This window comes from Mixophyes fleayi, chromosome 3 (assembly GCF_038048845.1).
Source record: "Mixophyes fleayi isolate aMixFle1 chromosome 3, aMixFle1.hap1, whole genome shotgun sequence".
Lineage (NCBI taxonomy): Eukaryota > Metazoa > Chordata > Amphibia > Anura > Limnodynastidae > Mixophyes > Mixophyes fleayi.
The window spans coordinates 116,652,951-116,678,852 of record NC_134404.1 but is presented as its reverse complement, the minus strand read 5'-3'; the positions used below and the strand labels follow the sequence as shown (position 1 = coordinate 116,678,852).

General features: G+C 40.8%; 1 protein-coding gene across 1 annotated transcript; it reads left to right on the top strand.

Annotated features, from left to right (window-relative positions):
* The first annotated feature begins 4,156 nt into the window (after nt 1-4,156).
* LOC142143170 (uncharacterized) lies at nt 4,157-18,095 on the top strand. Its single transcript, XM_075200880.1, is given in 2 exon segments — nt 4,157-5,781; nt 16,070-18,095. Coding segments are annotated over 2 exon segments (3,096 nt in total). The 5' UTR covers nt 4,157-4,199; the 3' UTR covers nt 17,584-18,095.
* Nucleotides 18,096-25,902: the final 7,807 nt, after the last annotated feature.

Genomic DNA, 25,902 nt, shown 5'->3' with positions numbered 1-25,902 from the left:
CGTAACTTCCATATCAGTAGGGGGGTTCAGCTGTTATGCGGCCCAAAGCTTAGAGCGCCTCGTCTTTCCTGCCAATGTCCCATATGCATATATGAGTGTTTTAACATTTCAGCATAACATGGGGTCCCTTAATATTGCTAGTGGGCCCACAAATTTCTGGTTACAGTCCTGGCTGGTACCACTGGGTGTAAGTGATCTCAGACAGCCTCAGGCACTGGGCCTCAGCCAAACATGATCAGCTTCAGACCGCAGCAATCAGACCTCATTAGTCTTAGGCTCCAGTCAACTCTAGGTCTCGCCATCCCCTGGCCTTAATCCAGGTCCCATAGACCATAAGCCATCACTTACGTAGGCTGTTCTCCTCCCTGTCTCAATAGGTTGAGTTGTATTATTTTTCTCCAGTTCTGTTTGTTAAGTTGTTATTGCTTATTGTTGCTGTCCATTTCATTTTGTGTTAGTGTATTGCGTGTGCAGGATAAGTTGTCAGGTCATGTGCTCTAGCAGTTAAGGAGAGTACTACCCAAGGTAGAATATGAACAGATTAGCTAGGAAGGTGTGTTCTGGGTATGGTGAAGGGGTCCAGGCCAAACCTTGAAAATCAGCCCCAGACCACTATTCTTCCTCCACCAAACTTTACAGTCGGCAATACGCATTCAAGTAGGAATCGTTTTCCTGACATCCGCTGAACGCAGGATTGCCAGATGGTGAAACATAATTCATTACTCCAGAGAACAGGTTTCCACTACTGCAGAGTCCAATGGCCGTGTTCTTAACACTACTCCATTCACCATTTGGCTTTGAGCATGGTGATCCAAGGCTTGTGTGTGGCTGCTCGGTCGTGGAAAGCCAATTCATGAAGCTCCTAAGGAACAGTTCATGTGCTGACGTTGATTTCAAGGGCAGTTGGAATTCAAGGACAGACGATTTTTACACGCTTCAGCGCTCAGCGGTCTTGTTCTATGACCTTGTGTCGCCTACTGCTTTGCAACTGACTTTTTGTTGCCTCTAAATGTTTCCACTTACAGTTGACCTGGATACCTCCAGCAGGGCAGAAATATGATAAACTTGTTGGAAAGGTGGCATCCTATGAGAGTATCACATTGAATGTTACTGATCGCGTCAGTATGACTCATTTTGCTGCTAATGTTTGACTATGGAGATTGCATTAATGTATGCTTGATTTTCATCATCGGCATCATCAACATTTATATAGCGCCAGCAGATTCCGTAGCACTTTATAATTGGGAACAAACAGTAATAAAACAATACTGGGTAATACATACATACCTAGAGGTAAGAGGGCCCTGCTCGCAAGCTTACAATCTATGGAACAATGGTTTGATACACAAGCATAAGTGCTACATCATATTGAATAATTGTCCAGCTAGAATGCAAAGGTTGCAAAGTTTTAGTGGGCTGTATGCTCAGTCACACAACTATGTTGGTCAGAGGGTTGTTGTCTTGTGTTAGCTGTGTAGAGGGTGATAATAGGGTAACCTAGTGAGATTAAGAGGGTGGTAGAGGAATATTATAAGCTTGTCTGAAGAGGTGGGTTTTCAAAGAATGTTTGAAGGCTAGAGGAAAGTCTTACTGTGCGAGGGAGGGAATTCCATAAAGTGGGTGCAGCCCGTAAAAAGTCCTGTAGCCGAGAATGGGAGGAAGTGATGAGAGTTGAAGAGGCATGCAGATCTTGTGCAGAACGAAGGTGTCGGGTTGGAAGATGTTTTGAGACAAGTGAGCAGATGTATGTTGGTGCAGTTTTGTTGATGACCTTGTATGTTAGTAAAAGAATTTTATATTGGATTTGTTGAAAAACAGGCAAACAATGTAGAGTGACTAAGCAGATGTAAAATGATTTGCAAGGAAAATCAATCTAGCCACTGCATGCAAAGCAGATTGTAGGGGCTTATTTTGGGAAGACCAGTAAGGAGGGAATTACAATAGGCGATGCGTGAGATGAAGTGTGCATGAATTAAAGTTTTTGCAGGGTCTTGTGTGAGATATGTACGTATTCTGGAAATGTTTTTTTAGATGTATGTAACATGATGTAAATATAGAGTTGATGTGGGGAACAAAGGATAGTTGTGAGTGAAGGATTACACCTAGGCTTGCGGGTTGGGATTTATGGTCATGCTGTCAACAGAAATAGAAATGTCTGGCAGTAAGCTTCTATTGTTGGGTGGGAATATTATTAATTCAGCTTCTGAAAGATTGAGTTTGAGTTGGCGAGAGGACATCCAAGATGAAATGGCAGAAAGACAGTCAGTAACGCGAGACAACTATTAAAGTCATTTTATCACTTACCAATAAAACACTGTCCAATGCGATTATTGTAGTTCCAAAACACAAAAATATTTAATTGCAAACTATGGCAGGATTTACAGCAAGCCATTATTACCTATTAAAGATGTCACGATAAGATAACGGCATGTTGTCTGTGTAGTCAGAATCCGAGAGAGTGAGAACAATGGGCCAGGGTGCTTATATGCAGTTTGAATTTGCATAAACAGTGATGATTTTACGAATATACACAGATAACACTAAGAGAGGTCTTCATTGGTCCAAGGTTAAAGATGTTCCAGTTGTCTGCTGGTCATAGGTCAGTTCGTTTGATCTTTTCCAAGGGTGGGAGGCAACTTACTCCAACTGTTGCCTACGTCTCTTCCCGCCGAATAACCAGTTTAAACTGACCCATAAATAAAGTTCTTTTGAGTATTAATCTCATATTTCTCATAACTTGCGACCGCTAGATGCGATCACTACTCTGTCGAAACCGGGTTAATGCTGGTGAAATAAGCTTTAATATGAGACCAAACTCTTTAACTTTTAGAGGACCTGAACCATAAATACCTTAAACATTAATATTATCTATGTATAAACAATATCTAATACAGTTTACTAATAAATAAATGTGGATTGGAACCTTAATAAATGTGTGCTATTTGCGAGTGTAAGTGCGAATGTAAATGTGTGTTATTCAATCCGTGCGATTGCATCATAACACGTGACGTGCTAATTGCAACCGCACAGTAAAACAATATTAAGCAATTTGGTTTACTTCATCCAATTATTTGACTTCCACACAACACAGATGGTGAGAGATCAGGGGCCTGATTCATTAAGGGTCTTAAATGAAGAGGATCCTTATTTCAGTCTCCTGGACAAAACCATGTTACAATGCAAGGGGTGCAAATGAGTGTTCTGTTTTGCACATAAGTTAAATACTGACTGTTTTTTTCATGTAGCACACACATATCAAGTTCAAATTTCAGTGTACAAATAGCTATCAAGTATTTGTGTGCTACATGAAAAAACAGACAGTATTTAACTTATGTGCAAAACAGAACACTCATTTGCACCCCTAGTGCAAATGAGTGTCTCATGTTTTGTCCAGGAGACTGAAATAAGGATCCTCTTCATTTAAGATCTTTAATGAATCAGGCCCCAGGAGAGGATAAATAAATTTGTGTATCATCCACATAGAGATGATACTGAAAACCAAAGGAGATTATTAGTTTTTCTAGAGAAGTGGTGTAGATAGAGAATAGCAGAGGACCTAGGACTGAGCCTTGTGGTCTCCAACTGATAAAGGCAGCGGATTGGAGATTGTTCCAGAAAAATTAACACTGAAAGAGCGATTAGATAGGTAGGGTGAGAACCAGGATAAGACAGTGTCTTGAAGACCTAGGGATTGTGCTCCTGTTAGCAATGGATGTGGCTGGGTCCACATACATTTGGCCATGTAGTATATATATCAATGTGTGCATTTTACAGTAAGATCCCTTGTTCTGTTGTGACAGTGTTATGTGGTTCCCACAATATTTATTTTTTGTTTAGGGCGTCCCCAGACAATAAATGTTTTATATAATAAAAAAAATCATCATGAATTGAACAAATATTTTTTATGATTTCAATAATTATTTTTAATAACAGACTAATTGTGTTTTTGATAAGTAATTGTAGTGCAACCACTGTAAAATTAATTATTTTCATCTTATTAAATGACCTTTACATTTTCCAAAATAAGTAGATAATAATGCATGCTGTGACTTTATGTATTAGCTGTGTCCCTTAATATAAACGAGCCTACAGATATAATGTGAGTGACAGCTCAGCCTCTCCCTGTGTGAAGAATGTGATCCCACTGGTTTCTGTGTGTCAGAGACTTTCACTTTCATTGCTCTCTTCTGCTGTCAGCGATGGCGTCTGCTGATCTGAGAGACGAGCTGAACTGTTCCATCTGCCTGAACATTTATACAGATCCTGTAACATTGAGATGTGGACACAACTTCTGCCGGGTCTGTATTGATTGTGTGCTGGATACACAGGAGGGATCTGGAGTTTATACCTGTCCTGAATGCAGAGCAGAGTTTAAGAAACGTCCTGTAGTGCAGAGGAACATAACTCTGTGTAACATAGTGGGGAGTTTCCTGTCTACTCGGCCAGATCAGGAGGAGACTGGGATCTTCTGCACTTACTGTATCCACTCTCTTGTACCTGCTTCTAAATCCTGCAGTCTGCATTGTGAAGCTTCTCTGTGTGATAATCATGTCAGAGTACACAGCAAGTCAGCAGAACACGTCTTATCTGATCCCACCACTTCCCTGGGGAACAGAAAATGCTTTGTCCATAAAGAGCTATTTAGATATTACTGCATTGAGGATGCTACATGTATCTGTGTCTCCTGCTCTTTAATTGGGGAACACAGGGGGCATCAGATCAATTCTCTAGAAGGGGCTTCTGAGAAGAAGAAGGAGAAGCTGAGAAATGTTCTGCAGAAACTGACCACAAAGAGAGAGGAGACTGAGAAAAGAGTCCAGAGTCTTCAGAAGCGCAGGAGAGAAGATCAGGAAAAAGCAGCTGGTGTAACAGAGAGAGTCACTGCCTTGTTTAGAGACATCAGGAGACAGCTGGATGACCTAGAGAAGAGAGTCCTGAGTGAGATCTCCAGGCAGGAAGAGAGCGTTTCACTCTCAGTCTCTGATCTGATCCAGCAGCTGGAAATAAAGAAGGACGAGCTGTCCAGGAAGATGCGTCACATTGAGGAGCTGTGTAACATGTCTGATCCAGTGACTGTCTTACAGGAACCAGACACAGATGACTTGTGTGATACTGAGGACAGAGAGAGACATGATGACCAGGTCCATGGTGTAGGAGATCTGGATGTGGGTCTCATCTCAGAGAAATTACACACATTATCTGATATACTAAGAGGTATAAATACAGGGATCTGTATGCAGGAACCTACAGACATATTACTGGATGTAAACACAGCTGGTAATATTATACATGTATCAGGTGACATGAAAACTGCATCCTGGTCACATATAGACCAGAATCATCCAGAAACACCAGAGAGATTTCAGGTTTTTCCTCAGGTAATAAGCACCAGGAGATTTTCCCCAGGGCAACATTACTGGGAAGTGGATGTCAGTAGATCAGGATGGTGGAGGGTAGGGATGTGTTATCCCAGTATAGACAGGAGAGGAGGTCAGTCACTCATTGGCAACAATAACAAGTCCTGGGGTGTGGTTTTCTGCAGGGGTGTGTTTAATAATCAGTATGCAGTACTACATGACAGGAAAGAGATCAAGTTACTTGATAACATTCCCCATGATAGAGTGAGGGTATACCTGGATTATGAGGCTGGACAGCTGTCCTTTATTGAGCTGTGTGACCCGATCAGACACTTACACACTGTCACTGCCACCTTCACTGAGCCCCTCCATGCTGCATTATGGGTAGGGGATGGTAATATAATTATATCTGAAAAAATCAGGAGCTGGGAGAAATGATCATGTGAAATCTGCCCAGAGACTGGTGACATCACAAGGAGGGGAATCTGATTTGTGGAACATTTATCCAATAGAATAAAGTAGGGGGTGGCGCTGCAGCTGAGTCCCTCCCATGTTGTGTAACCAGATGACCAGTGTATCTGGATTTGTTCCCTTGTTGGTGTTAGAAACATCATAAATATATAAAAATTACATGTGTGCGGCATTTCACCCCATAGCTGTGATTGGCTGCAATAGCTGTCTGTCAGCCAGTATATACCCTATTAGTCAGTGCTATGCTTCCTCCTATTGCTTGTGATGCTTGCAGAGATTGAATGGGGTGTGGTCTCTAAATTTTCTGGAGGAGAACAGTTGTCCGGGTGTGATATATGTTTCTTTATTGTGTTCATTGTTATCAAACATTTATAGTGTAATATCAATATCTTGCAAAGCAAATTACCTATCAAACATTGGTAGATAGTGTGTTATATTAGTTAAACTGTAACACACTTAGTGGGGAGGGGTCACTAACAACCTGATTATCACATTGTTTGTAAACAGCTTAATCACCCACATATCATATATAAGTATCAGTTTTGCATTTGTAGGGGGCAGAAGCTGTGTGTGGTCTCCTAGGCTCCCCCTTGTTATGAAATAAACACATTTAATGTCAGGAATTATCCAAGAATCTTTTTTTTTTTTTATTGTATTAAACTTTATTATTAAAGATATAAGTATATAAATGTGACACTATTACATCTAGTCGGGCAGTAACCCACCAACAACAAAACATAGGAAGTGCCATATACTTAAACCTTTACAAACACATTGTGGGCTGATTCATCAAGGAACGTAAGTCCCGCTGTGTGACGGATTTTGTTTGAAATTGCTCTGCCCATGCGCAGAAACGGACACGTCAGTGAACACAAGTGCATGCAATTCATGTTTGAACGCAAATGAGACATCCAACAACCTACGATTTGAAGGGTGGAATGGGGGGGAGGGAGGTGGCGTACATTAACGGTGGGCCAAGGTCAAGCGCACACATATGTCCAATACATGCTCTGGCAATCTCTGCGGTACGTGATTTTTAGCTGTGTCACTTGCACCAGCTACATCTCAGGTATAGTGATAGTAATGACGGATGCGTATTTATGCCATGTGCTTGCAAGTAAGAGCAACTGTAAAAATGCATTTTATGTGCGGAAGGCATTAATATTATCCTGATATATGTATTTCATGTAAAAAAAAAGTTTTTTTTATTAATGATTGTAGTATTAATAGTTGTTAGTGTATTTAATATTTTTCCCCATGCTTTCCAATGTTACACCTTTGCATTGTGTGTATCCGGCAGTGTGTCCTGTCTGTCTACACACAGCAAGTACGTATAACCAGAGTGTAATTACACCCGTATTCAAAAGGAAAAGTTTCATGAGATCCACTTGTAGAATACGGGTGTATGTGCAGCAATTTCCATCCGATATTAAAAAACGCAAATTGCGTTCACTTTGCGTTCCTTGATGAATCAGGCCCTGTGTGAGTAACATTACTGTTAGATGGTTTTATTTACAATTCTTGGCCTAAAATTACATTTATGAACTGACGTTTACTTTAAACTTTATAATACACTGTGTAACTAATGTTAATAGTTGAACTATTACTATCACTAACTTACATACCACTTCAGTAACAGGTTATTACTAAGGATAGATTTACTAAGCAGAGGTTTAGTAATGGTTTTTGGCACTTTGATGTGTGGTTTGAAAATTAATTAATTAAAAATGCTTTCCTGAAATGAAAAAAATCCCTAATGGATGACACGGATCTCTCTTGAGGAGCACCTGAGGAGAAATGAGCTACTCACTGGTGAGCCCACCTACTTAAAAGTCGAGCAACCAATCAGGAATGTGCTCTTAAACCGCTGAGCCAATCACAAATTAAAGACTGCTTCTGATTGGCTGCCCAGCTTTTAAGTAGGTGGACTGCCCAGCAATTAACTCATTTCATGTTGGATGCTCCTCTGATATCGGCCCGTTTCTTCCATCAGGTTTTTCTTTATTCCCCATATGTTAGTCAAATTAAGTAAAGAAGATTTCAGGCAAGTATTTATCAGAATTTAAATTATAGGCATAATAATAATGGAAGTATTAATGTGGCCATATTAAGGGGAATAATTATTTATTTTGTATAAAGGTAGCATTACATTTTATTTTTTTTAATTTATTAGGGGGCAAACACTTGTAGTGCACAGTTTTGATACTACAAGTGATAGTATAGTTCAGTATAACATACTCCAGTATTGTTTGTAAGGTTGCTTTTTATTCTGTCCTTTGGATTTACCTAGACAAGAAGACGTAAGAAGAGGATCCCTATGGAATTAGGAGTCGGGGGTTATTTTGGCTCAATGCACTCAAAAAATCACTGAATTAATAGGTTGTTTTCTGCTGAATATGTGATACACTTTAATAGTGGTAAAGAATGTGTACTTGCTATGTTGGGTACTAGGTGGTATTGTAGGTACATTTCTAATCAAACTGACACCCAATCCACAATGTATCTACAAATTTTATTCATTTAGTGATTGTCATTTTTAAAACTGGACTGTTTAGATTTTAACCATACTGAAACAATTGCTGGACCTATTCATGTACAAAATATGTTATTTTTCTGTACACAATGATCTATGGCCACCTGTTTTAATTTAAAATATCACACCTGCACCTTATAAATACACAGAGTGAGCCTGATTCATTAAGGTGAGCAAAGCAAAAGAAAGGAGTACATTTTTTCCTGGACAAGCCATGTTACAATGCAAGGGGTGCAAATTAGTTTATTATTTTGCACATAAGTTAAATACTGGCTGTTTTTCATGTAACACACAAATATTTGATAGCTCTATTTTTACACTGAAATTTAAAGATGTTCTAGGACATGTGCTACCCCAACTATAAATTTGTCCCCACATTTAAAATTTTTCCCATCCAATAGAAGCATAGAATTTGACGGCAGATAAGAACCGCTTGGCCCATCTAGTCTGCCCATTATTTTTTTTTTTTAACCATGGTTTTGCCAAGATGAAAATTTACTCCTTTTTTTGCCTTGGACTTTAATGAATCAGGCCTAGTAAGTGTGATCAGTACAAACATCCTATAGCTGTAAATGTGAGGTTATTCTTGAAACATAGAGAAGATGACGAGGTCTCATCATGAGAATAAGAGAGGCTCGGACAATTCTAAGCCCTGATCCTCATTCCTTCCTCACCTAATATGTTCTAAGGTTATATAAATGTTCTGTAACGTAATATCTTCTATTTTCTGCAGATTATAATGAGCAGAAATTTCCCTGGATAAATCACACCACAATTTAGGTACGGTATAATTAGGTACATCTATGCAGGAAATGTGTGTGAAATTGTACAGAACGACGTGCAAAACTTTAAAAGGAGTGTTACATTAATTAATGGAAAACATGTTAACTCATTTAATTGAAGTATTGTGATCGAAAAATGGTATGTTTTCAATAAATTCATTTAGCCACAAATACATTATTTATATATGTGAAGAAGACCACACTCTCCTTATCTCTGCTTATGTGACCTCATCAGAATTAGCTATACAACTATTGGGACTCTGTATTGAAGATTTTTTTATTCAGTGAACATACCATGGAAATAGATCAACTTTTTATTGATACCTAAAGCAATGGATTATTTATTAATCATTTTATAATACACAAGTGATGATTGTGTTTTAAACATTGTCACTGTTTTTTATTAAGCTATATATAGATTTTTATATACAGATTATAATGTAATACTGATCCAGTGCACAGTTTCATCTCAATAGTTGTAATAATCACATTTTGTGCAGTTTACAACTAGACGCAAGTGTTCATTTCTCTGAAGACAGCCTTGGTTTAGATAGTGGGATTATATTCTGTATTAGAATAAAAGTTTGAAAGTCAGTATTACATGACTATTAAATATTTTGTGAAGAAGTAGACATAGGAGCTTATAACATCAGCATTGTTATATTAATTTCTGTATAAACAGTGATCTCATTGCTTATAATTCTGATGTCATGTGACGGTCTCCGTGTCAGACCACCCAGCCCTGGTCTCTTATATTAAGCTTTCATGCATTCAGCATATCTCAGACTCCCTTTACAATTAACTGTCAGCTCAGTCGGCATTTGGTTGGGGGCTCGGTACTGCACCAGTACCCAGGGACTGTTATGGTCATGGTTAACTTGAATGTGACGTGATCTTTACTGGATCAGGGTTGGACCCATTTAAACCGTACGATCCCATCTGTCAAAGTCAAATAATTGAAGGAAAGAAAGTATATTGATTAATATTGTTTTACCGTGCAATTGCAATCAGTATGCCACGTGTCATGATGCAATTGTACGATAAATAACGCAGGAATACACGCACTTACACATTCACTTGTATATACTTCATTTTTATAATAGTTCCAATCCACAGTCGTTTATGAACAATTGTTATTTAGTTTATAGTTAAATATTGTAAGGTTATATGCACTTTAGTGATATTCAAAGTTCAGGTCACAGGAAGCATATCATGTTTGGTATCATTCTTATCCCCTATTTATACGCAGTTGTCCGATTCATTCACCGAAAGGATCGCACATTGCGTGCACTAGTTATCGATGATAGGGAATAAATGATTAGAATAATATTGCCTGTGTAATGCTAATAGATCAGTTTGAACCGGTTCTTGGCGGGAAAACTAAGTATGCATCTTCTGGAGAAGCCAAGCCCACCCCTAGATGGCATCATTTCAACTGGCCAATAACCTGCATTACACTGGACCTTCCTGAAGCCTGAACCTATGGAAGCAAGCCACATTATCTGTATTGTTTTCACTGTATCACTGAATGTATATAAGCAGGGGCTCTGAGACCAGCATGCAGTCATATTGACCACAGACTTCAGGACTGAATGACTGTATGCTGGACCCAGCATTGCGCAGCAGACGCAGGGTATGTATCGGCTGTACTGTACTTATTTATTGAAATGTTAACCTTTTGCTTTTGCTAAATTAATTGCTTGTGCTTTGGAACCACACAAATCGCATAGACAATGCTTATTGGAAAACGATGAAATTACTTTAATACATCATATACAATCTGTCATTCTCTGGGAGTGCTACCTTGTAACCCACGAGACTGCACCCCCACTTATCCATTGAAATGGAGTTGCACCCTCCCCCCATTAGACTTATTGCCCACAGTCACACCCTGGGAAAAACACTATTCTAATCACACTCCCCCAAAGCAAATTTGCTCTAGACACACTCACACACTATGCAGTCATTATGTACAGTGATTTAGAGCAGCAGACAATTTTATGTCATCAAAATAAATCGTGTCATCCCGCAAATCATACATCATATAAATAAACCAATTGCATCATCCAATAAACTTCAGTATAAAACTATACAGATGTCACTCCAGTTTCCCCATAAATTATTAGACATAAATAAAGGATATAGGCTGCACGCTGAGTCCTTGGTTGCTCTGTGTTACTCGGCAGTCCTAATAAAAGTCTTTGTAAAACTTTAAAACAAGTTACAGAAATCTCCAGCTCAAAAGTTAATGAACTGGTTTTACACACATAGTTCAGTGTTTAATTTAACTTGAAACTTTTTACTGGAACAAATGAACCTGCCTATGCCTGTCCTGCTCCCCCATTTTTCTGGGTCAGAGAAGACAGATGTGAACATTGGAGGAACCTGTGCAGGAAGTCTAGGAGTGATGGGTGGGAGCCAGCTGTGACAGAAGCATTGCTGCGATAGACAACCTGTTTGGTAAGTACAATTAGGTGAGGCCCATTCAGAGTGGTGCAATCACCTTGTGAAACTCCACCCCCCCTTTCGTACAGCAACACGAGCCCTGGTGTACGAAATATGGGTCATCTTCACTTCTTCTGGTAACGCGGATATCCCTCATCCCCTGCTTCAGCGTGGACATGTGAGGAAGTCCTCTGAGCCAAGCCAGATCCCAGCTTGGTGAGTCAAATATTTGAGGTGTGTGTTTCTCTCTCCTCCCACTTTATTCACCCCTTGTACAATTATTGAACATACCATTCCAAAACTACGGGAATTAATATGGAGTTGGTCCCCCCTTTACTGCTATAACAGCCTCCAATCTTCTGGGAAGGCTTTCCACTAAACTTTGGAACATGGCTGCAGGGATTCACATCCATTCAGCCACAATAGCCTTTGTGATATCGACCACCGATGTTGGGCAATACGGCTTGGCTCAGAATCACCTTTCAATTCATCCCAAAGGTGTTAGACTGGGTTGATGTTAGGGTTCTGTGCAGGGCAGTAAAGTTCTTCCAAACTCTATAAACCATTTTTTAATTGACCTCACTTTGTGCACGGGGGCATTGTCATGCTGAAACAGGAACAGGCTTTCCCCAAACTGTTGCCACAAAGTTGTAAGATACAATTCTCTAGAATGTCATTATATGCTGTAGCAGGAACATTTGCCTTCACAGGAACTAAGGGGCCCAGGCCAAACCATGACAAAGAGCCCCAGACTTTTATTCCTCCTCCACCAAACTTTACAGTTGGTAGTAGGCATTCAGCTAGGAAGCATTCTCCTGGCATCTGCCAAATCCAGATTTATCCATTGAGATTGCCAGATGGTGAAGCAGGATGCGTTACTTTAGAAAATGCATTTCCACCACTGCAGAGTAGAATGACAGTGTGCTATACACCACTCCATTTGATGCTTAGCATTGCACATAGTGATCTGAGGCTCTATGGAAAGCTAATTCATGAAGCTCTCAGAGAATAGTTCTTATGCTGACGTTGCTTCCAGAGGCTGTTAGGAACTCGGTAGTGGGAGTTGCAAGTGATAACAGGTAATTTTTCTGAACTATGTGATTCAACACTCGGTGCTCTCGTTGTGAGCTTGTATGGCCTACCATGACTGAGCTGCTGTTGCTCCTAAACGTTTCCATGTCACAATAACAGCATTTACAGTTGACTATGGCAGCTCTATCAGGGCAGAGATTTGACAAATTGACTTGTTGGAAAGGTGGCATCCTATGACGGTGGCACGTTGAAAGTCACTGAGCTCTTCAGTACAGCACATTCTACTGCTAATGTGTAACTATGGATATTACATGTCTGTATGCCTGATTGTATGCACCTGTTAGCAATGGGTGTGGCTGAAATGGATTAGAAGGGGGGGGGTCTATATACTTTTGTTAATAAAGTGTATCTATCAATGTGTGCATTTTACAGTAAGATTCCTGGTTCACTTGTAAGCCATACTGTTATGGGTTCCGCAGCATTTTCTTTTTTTGTTTATGGAACCCAAAATCCTAAAGTGATCCCTGCCCATAATCATTATAAATTAGTTATATATGCAACCCCCTGTGTGTGTGCTCCTGGGGTGCATAGAGGGGTAATGCAGTTCCCTCTGCCCCGACTAGCTCTCTGGCTTGGGTATAAATGATCAGAGGCTTCCTGCACATGCAGGTTTTCAGCAATGTGTCTTTGAGGTGTTGGGACACAGGTGTGGTATCTTAGGGCGCAGTGCAAACAGATGTCTCCATGATTTGGGCACCAGACCATCTCTTTAAAATAAACACATTATTTACACTCCCCTTCACTCCAGCATGACACCTGAGTTGCAAATTACCCTAAAATAAATATATACATCTTTCTCACTCCAGCGCAATTAATTACACTCCTCTGTGGGGGCCTTATCCCTGGGGCTATAACACACGCTCACTGTGCTTATCAGCCCCTCTTTGGATTCTCACACTCACTGCGCAGTCTCTGATGCCCTCTCCATCCGGTGCACTCTCAGCCTCCCTCTCACTAGTGTCCTCATTTAGTCTCTTTAATCACCCCTTGTGCTATAACACCCTCTCTGGTGTCCTCTCTGTCCGTCTCCATAGGGTCTCCTACATGTTCTCCTCCATCTATGCATGGGGACTCTATATGGTAGATCCTCAATGCTGCCACTATATATTTGCTCACATTGTTTTCCAGTAACACCCCCCCCCCCTTGTATTGGGGAACCCCCGTTTTACTCTCTATTTCTAAATTGTTATGGTGACTTCTCCCCCTTCTTGTGGCTCTCTGAAGTTGGGGACTTTTTCCCCTCTTTATATGCAGCCACACTGTGAGGTAATTTCTCCCTGAAATCTGTCCCATGTCACTCATGTTGTCTCAGTTATTATGACATTGGCCTTTCTAAGCAGCCATTGCTGGTGTGTCTCCGCTCGGTCCTAGTGCTCACGCACACATTCAGGCACTGGGAGGTGTGTTAACAACGCCCAAGGGCGGAGTGGTCATAGGCCTTACTGGGAATTTTCCCGATAGTGTGCCGCTTGACGGTTTTTTAAAATTTTTAATTGCATACTTTTTTTTTAACACAAGGAAGATAGCTGTCCCCTTTCCCCGGGACTAGCCACCTTCATTCTAGTGGCCGTGGATCTGTCCCTCCCTCCCCCCTATGTGTGGCCCATCTTGTAAGAACTAGATATCACATTGGACGCGCACCATGTAACAGGTTTCGTCCCATGTGAGCAGAGCAGAAAGCTTGGTTGGAAGCGGATGACAGGTGAGTATGAAGAGGTGTGGGGGGGGGGCTGATGTCAGTGTTGTGTGTGTGTGTGTGATGACAACGGGGTGATGTGTGTGAAGAGGTGGGGGGGACTGATGTCAGTGTCTATGAAGAGCTGGGCGGGCTGATGTCAGTGTTGTGTGTGAAGAGGTGGGGGGACTGATGTCTGTTGTGTGTGTGAAGAGGTTGGGGGGCTGATGGCAGTGTTCAGTGTGTGAAGAGGTGGGGCTGATGTCAGTGTTTTGTGTGTGAAGAGGTGAGGGGGCTGATGTCAGTGTTGTGTATGTGAAGAGGTGGGGGGGGCTGATGTCAGTGTTGTGTATGTGAAGAGGTGGGGGGGCTGATGTCATTGTGTGTGAAGAGGTAGGGGGGCTGATGTCAGTGTTGTGTGTGTGAAGAGGTGGGGGGGCTGATGTCAGTGTTGTGTGTGTGTGTGTGATGACAACGGGGTGATGTGTGTGAAGAGGTGGGGGGGACTGATGTCAGTGTTGTCTATGAAGAGGTGGGCGGGCTGATGTCAGTGTTGTGTGTGAAGAGGTGGGGGGACTGATGTCTGTTGTGTGTGTGAAGAGGTGGGGGGGCTGATGGCAGTGTTCAGTGTGTGAAGAGGTGGGGCTGATGTCAGTGTTTTGTGTGTAAAGAGGTGGGGGGCTGATGTCAGTGTTGTGTATGTGAAGAGGTGGGGGGGGGGCTGATGTCAGTGTTGTGTATGTGAAGAGGTAGGGGGGCTGATGTCAGTGTTGTGTGTGCGAAGAGGTGGGGTGGGCTGATGTCAGTGTTGTGTGTGTTTGTTTGTGTGATGACAAGGGGGTGATGTCAGTGTTGTGTTTGAAGAGGTGAGGGGGCACTGGTTGGGGTTCTCTAAATTTCATATACCCATTTTTTTTCCAAATAGGGCCCCCAACATTCCAAGATCCAGACAGGCAGCAACTGATCTTAAAACACCAGAAGCCACAGGTGGGGAAAGTGACAAGAACAGGTATGAGGGAGCAGTACAGTCTGACAACGGTATTTTTCTATACTGGCAGTTCCTCTGCATCATGTTATTAAATAAACACAAATATGTATATATTGTTACTGGTTTACTTCTGCTAAATTTAGTTGCTCATGCTGTCCTACTTTCTCTGTATTAGTCAAAGTGTACCCATCGCTCGTACATATTGGAGGCAGCCATTATGTGGGTGAACCAATAATCATACCACCCAACTGTCCAGTTATCAGTGGGACAGTCCTGATTTAGGACTCTGTCCCGCCCAGGGACAAGTCTGTCCCATGGGTGGGAATGTTGGGGGAAGGGTGATATGTAACGGGCAGTCTAGTACTTTACAGCTCTTTTGTGGCACAGTCAACTTTGTACTAATCCTGCCTCCTTTGGTGTTGGCCCTGCCTACAGTTGTTTTGGTCCCGTCCCACCCACAAGAGGCCACTTCCAGAACTTTTACAGGGCCACTTTAAGTTCCCAATCCACCCCTGACAATGCCAAAGGGGGCAATACATGTAAAAACAGGTTTGTAAGACTGGTAGATAGTAGACATTAAAGAATACTTGTCACTGTAAAATTAATTATTTTCATCCTATTAAATGACCTTTTTATTTTCCAAAATATGTACATTGTTCTGCATGATGTCTCTTTATGTATTAGATATGTCCCTTAGTATAACTGACCCTATAGATATAATTTGAGTGACAAGCTCAGCCTTGCCCTGTTTGGAGAATGTGATCCCACTGGTTTCTGTGTGCCACAGACACTTTCATTTCTCTCATCTGCTGTCAGCGATGGCGTCTGCTGATCTGAGACAGGAGCTGGACTGTTCCATCTGTCTGAACATTTATACAGATCCTGTAACACTGAGATGTGGACACAATTTCTGCCGGGTCTGTATTGATCATGTGCTGGATACACAGGAGGGGTCTGGAGTTTATACCTGTCCTGAATGCAGAGCAGAGTTCAAGAAACGTCCTGTAGTGCAGAGGAACATAACTCTGTGTAACATAATGGGGAGGTTCCTGTCTACTCAGAACAAAAAATGCTCTGTCCATGACGAGATTGTGAAGTATTTATGCTCTGAGGATGCTGCCTGTATCTGTGTGTCCTGTCTGATCAGGGAACACAGAGGACATCAGGTGGAGTCACTGGATGAGGCCTCTGAGAAAAAGAAGGAGAAACTGAGAAATGTTCTGAAGAAATTGACCACAAAGAGACAGGAGACTGAGAAAAGAGTCCAGAGTCTGCAGGAGCTCAGGAGAGAAGATCAGGAAAAAGCAGCTGGTTTAACAGAGACAGTCACTGCCCTGTTTAGAGACATCAGGAGACAGCTGGAAGACCTAGAGAAGAGAGTCCTGAGTGAGATCTCCAGGCAGGAAGAGAGCGTTTCACTCTCAGTCTGTGATCTGATCAAGCAGCTGGAAATAAAGAAGGACGATCTGTCCAGGAAGATGCGTCACATTGAGGAGTTGTGTAACATGTCTGATCCAGTGACTGTCTTACAGGAACCAGACACAGGTGACTTGTGTGATTCTGAGGACAGAGAGAGACATGATGACCAGGTCCATGGTGTAGGAGATCTGGATGTGGGTCTGATCTCAGGGAAATTACACACATTATCTGATATAATATCATGTATAAATACAGGGATCTATGTGCAGGAACCTACAGACATATTACTGGATGTAAACACAACTGGTAATAATATACATATATCAGGTGACAGGAAAACTGCATCCTGGTCGGATATAAACCAGAATCGTCCAGAAACACCAGAGAGATTTCAGTGTCCTCAGGTAATAAGCACCAAGAGATTTTCCTCAGGGTGACATTACTGGGAAGTTGATGTCAGTAAATCATGGAGCTGGATGGTAGGGATGTGTTATCCCAGTATAGATAGGGGAGGAGATCAGTCATACATTGGAGATAATAACAAGTCCTGGTGTATGTGGAGGTATAATAATCAGTATACAGTGATACATGACAGTAAAGTGATCCCTTTACCTGACAATATTCCCTGTGATAGAGTGAGGATATATCTGGATTATGAAGCTGGACAGCTGTCCTTTTATTCTCTGTGTGACCCGATCAGACACTTACACACCGTCACTGCCACCTTCACTGAGCCCCTTCATACTGCATTATATGTATGGAGAGGTTGTATAAAGATATCTGGGGGAGTCAGGAAAAGAGAGAGATGTAATATCATGTAAGAAATCTGCCCACAGACTGGTGACATCACAGAGAGGAGAATCTGATCGGTGTAACATTTATCCAATAGAATGAAGCAGTGGGTGGAGCTATAGCTGAGCTCCTCCCAAGTTGTTGGTGTGTTAGAAACTTTCATTATAAATATATAAATATACTTGTATGTAGGTGTTCCCCATTTCTGATTCACTGATAGCTGTGATTGGCTTCAGTAACTGTCTGTCAGCCAGTGTATGCCCTATTAGTCAGTGCTATGCTGGCTCCTATTGGCTGTGATGTTTGCAGGGGGGTGAATGGGGTGTGGTCTCTGTAAATGTTCTGGAGGAGAACAGTTATCTGGGTGTGATATATGTTTCTTTATTGTGTTCAGTAATATCAATATCTTACCAGGAAAATGACCATCACACATATTGGTAGATAGTGTGTTATATTAGTGTAACCTGTAACACACTTAGTGGGGGAGGGGGTCACTAACATCCTGATTATCACTTTGTTTGTAAAAAGCTTAATCACCCAAAGCTTTCTCCCAATTATTTATTTCTACAACAAACCTCTGGGAATTGTAGTTCAAGACTGTGTATCTTACATCATACAAGATGACTTGGACTACAACTCCCAGCATGCCTCACTGCTTAGCTGTAGTAACATTATATTTGTCTGAATCACAGAAAGTAATTATTATTATTTTATCACCATTATAAAAGTGCTCATTATACAGTGTTCCCTCTTTATTCCACCCCCTTTATTACAACACCCTTAGGCTGGTATTATAAAGAGGGAGCATTGTGCCTATAGCTGTGTAAGTAAAGTCACCTTCAGATGTGCGCAGTGTGGGAGGGGTTAATGGGGCGGATTCAGTTCACCGCGAGGTCTCGTAGGAGCCTCTCACGATGACATTCTGCTGTGTAGGTCATAGAGGTGCGAGCAAACATGTGCGGTGAGATCTCTATGGTAATAACCGGTAGTGTGCGCAGCCGCTCATCACGTGAGGCTCCTACAGGACCTCGTGATAAAGGTACGTAGCCTAGAGAATGTACTAGAGAAGGCTGTGAAGGGGTTTTGGGGAGTAGGGAAGAAGAACAGGAAAAGTTGTTTAGCTTTACTATGCTCAATATTAAATACTTTTATCTGTTACACACCGGAGTATGACATATTACATATAAGTATCACTTTTGCATTTGTAGGGGGCAAAAGCTGTGTATGGCCTCCTAGGCCCCCCCTTGTTATGAAATAAACACATGTTTGGTTATTAAAAATTAAACTTTATTTCTCTTAAATTATCCAAGAATCTTTCTTTTTTATTATATTAAATTGTGGTGTTAAATATATAAGTATATAAATGTGACACTATTACTTACAGTCGGCAGTAACCCAGCAACAACAAAACATATGAACTGCTGTATTTTTAAAACTTTAAAAAACATTATGATCCTGATACATGAAGGAACGTAAGTCCCTCTGTGCAGTATTTTGTGTGAAATTCCTCTGCGCATGCTCAGAAACAGACGTCACACCAGTGAGCGCAAATGACACTTCCAACAGCCTACGGTTTAAAGGGTGGAACAGGGGAGGGAGGGGCGTAGGCAGTGTACAGTGAGGGCGTGCCAAGGCTGAGTGCGCACATTCCTCTGATTCATGCTCTGAGCATCTCTCAGGTACGTGATATTTTTGTTGTATCACCTGCACCAACTACAGGTCAGGTGTAAGTGCTGACTGATAGTGATGACGGATACGTATGTATGCCAGAACATGTGTTTGCAAGTAAGAGAAACTGTAAAAATACATTTTATGTACAGTAAGAACATCCTGATATATGTATATCATGTAAAAAAAAAATTGTTTTTTATTACAGATTATAGTATTGTTAATGTATTTATACAAAACTTCAGTGTGTTCTGATGGGACTTTATATTGTACATTTGCATTGTGCGTATCCTGCAGTGTTTCCTGTCTGTCTACATACAGCAAGTACCGTATAGTTACACCCGTATTCAAATGGAAACATTTCTTGAGATCCACTTGTAGAATACAGGTGTATGTGCGGCAATTTCCATCCTAAAAAATGCAAATTGCATTCACTTTACGTTTCTTGATGAATCAGGCCCTGTGTGAGTAACATTACTGTTATATGGTTTTATTACAATTCTGGTCTAAAGTCACATTTATGAACTGACGTTTACTTTTAAATATTCTGTGTGACTCATGTTGTTAATAGTTGAACTATCCCTATCACTAACTTACATACCACTTCAGTAACTAACAGGTTATTACTAAGGATAGATTTACTAAGCAGCGGTTTAGTAATGGTTTTTGGCACTTTGATGTGTGGTTTGAAAATTAATTAATTAATAAATACTTACCTGAAATGAAAAGCAATCTCTGATGGGCGACACGGATCTCTCATGAGGAGCACCTGACGAGAAATGAGTTAATGGCGAACCAACGTACTTAAAAGCCGAGCAACCTATCAGGAATGGGCTCTTACACCGCTGATTGGCCAGCTTTTAAGTAGGCTACCTCACCAGTGATTAACTCATTTCATGTTGGATGCTCCTCTGATAACGGCCCGTTTCTTCCATTAGGTTTTTATTATTCCCCATATGTATTAGTCGAATTAAGGAAATAATATTTCAGCCAAGTATTTATCAGAATTAAAATTAAAATGATGAGAACAATAATAATGGAAGTATTAATGTGACAATATTAGTTATTTAGTTTATGATTAATTATTTTATACAAAGAGAGCACTAAGTTTTATTATTTATTGAAAGCGGTACTACTGTAATTTATTAGGGGGCAGACACTTGTACTGCACACTTTCGGAACTACAAGTGATAGTATTCACTGTTGTCATCTAACCAATCAGAACAAAGCCACTCTGGATTGGTTGGTTGCGGGCGCTGCCCCCGGCGTGTCGGTCACATTGTGGCTCCATTGTTGTTTTTTCTATCCTCTGGATTTACCTGGAACAGAAGAAGAAAGAAGAAGATCTCTATGGAATTAGGAGTCGGGGGCTATTTTTGCTCATCGCACCCAAAAATTACTGAATTAATGGGCTGATTTCTGTTAAATATGAATTCAACCCTCACAATCACTGGCTGCATTTTTTACAGTGATATACTTTAATAATAATAATAATAATAAATCCAATAAGGAGGGTGACAGACAAGTGATATTGCAGGTGACAGAATAACCTACCTTCAGTTTAACATCTGGATTCGAAGCTTTATCCAGTAGTACCCTGGGACATTGGTAAAGATCTGCACATTCTGTGACTGCTTCTCTTCATCTGTTCCATAGCAGCACCTGCACTTTTATTCTGAATCGTGTTATTTATATGTGAGGTTATTTTGTCTAGTCTGATAAACCAACAATATTTTAAACATATTGCCTACATTTATTTTTCTTTCAATTTTTTTTAGCCCAAAACAATCCCCCTGTAACAAAAGAACACCAATCCTTAATCAAAGGTGAAATATCCTTCAGTATCCTAAAGATCATTACATTAAGAGCCAACTGTACAGAATTCATCCAGTAAGTGAATCCCCACAGAGTGCACCACAGCAGAAGGAAATCCATAGGAAATACTGTTACTACGCAATAGTTCAAGTAATTGTTTTATAAGTTTAATCAGAAAAAGGAAGAGAACCATCTCATGAACGTTTTACTATATGAATGATGTTTGATTTGAATATATTTTGTTGATTGTAAACAGTGTTGTACTATTATTATATTTCTTTTTTTCATATTATAAAGGGTTTCATCGTTTAGATTTTTTGAAGATTGCCTACACTTTAATTTGAGTATTTTTTCATTTTATCACTTTTTTTCACCAATTGTCACGTGAGAGCTTGATAGCGCCTAATAATTTCTTTTACTTTTTTTCACTACTAATACTTTAGTAATAATAAAGAATGTGTACTTCCTATGCTGGACACTAGAGGGTGCTGTAGGTACATTTCTAATCACACTGACACTGCTGACACCCAATCCACAATGTATCTACAAATGTTATTATTTTATTTATTTAGTGATTGTCATTTTTAGTACTTGACTGTCTAGATTTTAACTGTACTGAGGTAATTGCTATTAGAGGTAAATGCTGAGTATGTTCATGTAGGAAATATGTGTTCTCTGTACACAATGATCTATGGCCTCCTGTTTTAGCTTAAAATATCACATCTGCACATTATAAATACTAGGAGCGAGTGTGATCATTATAAACATCCTATAACTGGAAATATCAGGTTATTGAGCTGTAGAGAAGATGATAAGGTCTCATCATAAGAAGGACAGAGGCTCGGACAGCCGGGTGCGTCGTCTCTCGGACAATTCTAAGCCCCAATCCTCATTCCTTCCTCACCTGATATGTTCTAAGTTTATATAAATGTTCTGTAACATAATAGCTCCTATTTTCTGCAGATTAAAATGAGCAGAAATCTCCCTGGATAAATCACACCACAATTTAGGTACAGTATAATTAGGTACATCTATGCAGGAAATGTGTGTGGAATTGGACAGACCAACTGTAAAACTGTAACAATACTCTTACATTAAATAAACAAAAATACGTTAACTTGTTTAATTGATGCATGTTATGTTTTGAATAAATTAATTGAGCCACAAATACATTATTTATATATGTAAAGAAGACCACACTCTCATTATCTCTGCTTATCTGACCTCATCAGAATTAGCTATACAACTATTACCATACCTAGAAAATACATCATCTTTTTATTTATAAGTTTAGCAATACTTAATTTATTAATCATTTCATAATAACAAGTGATGATTATATTTGTATAAACATCTTCACTGTTTTTATTAAGATGTATAAATATTTGTACATACAGATTATAATGTAATAATAGATCCAGTGCACAGTTTCATCTCCATAGTTGTAAAATAATATTTTTTGCAGTTTACAACTAGACTCAAGTGCTCATTTCTCTGAAAACAGCCCTGGTTTAGAAGGTGGGATTATATTCTGTGTTACAAAAAGAGTTTGAAAATCAGTATTACATAATTGTTAAATATTTTATGAAGAAGTAGACATAGGAGCTTTTAACATGAGCATTGTTATATTAATTTCTGTATAAACAGTGATATCATTGCTTATAATTCTGATGTCATGTGACGGTCTCCCGTGTCAGGCCCGGTCTCATATCAGGTTTCATGCATTCAGAATATCTCAGACTCGCTTTACAATTGACTGTCAGCTCAGTCGACACTTGGTTGGGGGCTCGGCGCTGCACCAGTACCCGGGGACAGTTATGGTCATGGTTAACTTGAAAACTTGAATGTGACTTGAAACAGACTGGATCAGGGTAGGACCCTTTGAAACTGTACGATCCCACCATACACCATCTGATATGCCCCAGGGGTGCTACCTTGTGACCCACGGGACTTCACTCCCAATTATGTATTAAAAGGGAGTTACACCCTCCCCCATTAGACTAATTGCCCACAGTCACACCCTGGGGGAAACACTATTCTAATCACACTCCCCCAAACCATGCCGATAGACACACTCACACTATGCAGTCATTATGTACAGTGATTCAGAGCAGCAGACAATTTTATGTCATCAATATAAATTGTGTCATCCCGCAAATCATACATCATATAAATAAACCATTTACATCATCTAATAAACTTTGGTTATCAGTATAAAACTATACAGATCTCACTCCAGTTTCTCCATAAATTAATAGCCATAAATAAATGATATAGGCTACACACTGAGTCCTTGGTTGCTCTCTGTTACTCGGCAGTCCTAATAAAACTATTTGTAAAACAAGTTACAAATCTCCAGCTCAAAAGATCGTGAACTGGCTTCTTTTACACACATAGTTCAGTGTTTAATTTAACTTGAAACTTTTAACTGGAACAAATGAACCTGCCTATGTCTGTCTAGCTCCCCCATTCTCCTGGGTCAGAGAAGACAGATGTGAACATTGGAGGAACCTGTGCAGGAAGTCTAGGAGTGATGGGTGGGAGCCAGCTGTGTTGGACAGAAGCATTGCTGCGATAGACTACCTGTTTAGTAAGTACTATTATACCCCATTCATACTGCACCAAAATCCCGGGTTTTTCCCGGGGCGAGCTCAAACGACCCAGGTCTTGGTGCAGTATGAATGGTACAAGTCAAAAATCCCGGGTCTAAAAACCCGGGTTTTCAACCCGGGATTTATGGAGGGGTAATTCCCGGGTCGGACCCAGGTTACCTGCACTATGAATGGTGCAACCCGGGTTTTTCAACCCGGGTTGCACAGAAAACAAGATGATTGGCTGTCTGCCTGTCTCGAGGATTTAAAGCAGGAGAATACAAAGAATGTATATGAAAAGAAGGGCAGTTTACAGAAATTTTATTAATGGCTATTACATACATAAATATACCATTGGGTATACATGATTGGAGATATATAGAGAAGGCATACCATCACTATTGTACTTTTTTATATATATAAATCATGCTAATAGATAGAGTATATTTCCCTTTAAATGAGCTAGTAAAATCTTTGTTGCCAAACACTATGGTTGATCGATGTACAAATCAGCAGTCCACATCATCAAGTCTAAGGTTACTTGTCCTGATTAAAGTGCAGTGCTGTGTATTTATTTGGGTGTCTGATGTAGCTGATATCCCACATTACAGAGGTACAAAGTCTGGGAAATACTAGTTATGTGAAAGGAAGCAAAGTTCAGGTTTTTCTGCCAGGATTTAAACACTGGAGCAGCATCCAGTCTTCATTTTTCAGCCAATGAAAACTGCTCTGGTGATGACTCCCACAAATTGCCAGGGCACAGACTTGTGCAGTATGAATGGGGTCAACCCGGGAAATTCCTGGGTCCGAGGTGCAGTATGAATGGTGTTTCTGAGCTTGGACGCTCTGAGCCCCGGCAAAAACCCGGCTTGAAAAACCCGGGATATTGCCGGGGCGGCAGTATGAAAGCGGTATTAGATGAGGCCCGTTCAGAGTGGTGCACTCACCTTGTGAAACTCCACCCCCCCCCTTTCCCTACAGCATCACAAGCTTTGGTGTACGAAATATGGGTCATCTTCACTTACTTCTTTCTGGTAACGCGGTTTTCCCTGATCCCCTGCTTCGGCGCGGACATGTAAGGAAGTGCTCTGAGCCAGGCCAGATCCCAGCTTGGTGAGTCAGATATTTGATGTGTGTGTTTCTCTCTCTCTAGCTCCTCCCACTTTACTTCCCCCTTGTACATTTGTTGAACATACCATTCCAAAACTGTGGGAATTAATATGGAGTTGGTCCCTCCTTTACTGCTATAACATCCTCCAATCTTCTGGGAAGGCTTTCCACTAAACTTTGGAACATGGCTGCAGGGATTCACATCCACTCAGCCACAACAGCCTATGTGATATTGACCACTGATGTTGGGCAATACGTCTTGGCTCACAATTGCCTTTCAATTCATCCCAAAGGTGTTCGATGGGGTTGAGGTTAGGGTTCTGTGTAGGGCAGTCAAGTTCTTCCAAACTCTGTAAACCATTTTTTCATGGACCTCACCATGTGCACGGCGGCATTGTCAGGCTGAAACATTAAAAGGCCTTCCCCAAACTGTTGCCACAAAGCTGGAAGCACACAATTCTCTAGAATGTCATTGTATGCTGTAGCAGGAACATTTGCCTTCACAGGAACTAAGGGGCCCAGGCCAAACCATGACAAACAGCCCCAGACCATTATTCCTCCTCCACCAAACTTTACAGCTATTAGTAGTCATTCAGGTAGGAAGCATTCTCCTGGCATCTTCCAAATCCAGATTTGTCCATCGGGATAGCCCGATGGTGCAGCTGGATTCGTTACTCCAGACAATGCATTTCCACTGCTGCAGAGTAGAATGGCGGTGTACTATACACCACTCCAGTTGACGGTTGGCATTGCACACAGTGATTTGAGGCTTGCGTGCGGCTGCTCGTCCATGGAAAGCCAACCCATGAAGTTCCCAGCGAACAGTTCTTTTGCTGACGTTGCTTCCAGAGGCAGTTTGAAACTCGGTAGTGAGAGTTGCAAGTGATAACAGGTAATTTTTCCGAGCTATGTGCATCAGCACTCGGTGCTCTGGTTGTGAGCTTGTATGGCCTACCATGACTGAGCTGTTGCTCCTAGACGTTTCCATGTCACAATAACAGCATTTAAGGTTGACTGCGGCAGCTCTATCAAGGCAGAAATTTGACGAACTGACTTGTTGGAAAGGTGGCATCCTATGACGGTGCCACGTTGAAAGTCACTTAGCTCTTCAGTACGGCCCATTGTACTGCTAATGTTTAACTAAGTGTAAAAGGGTTATTAGGG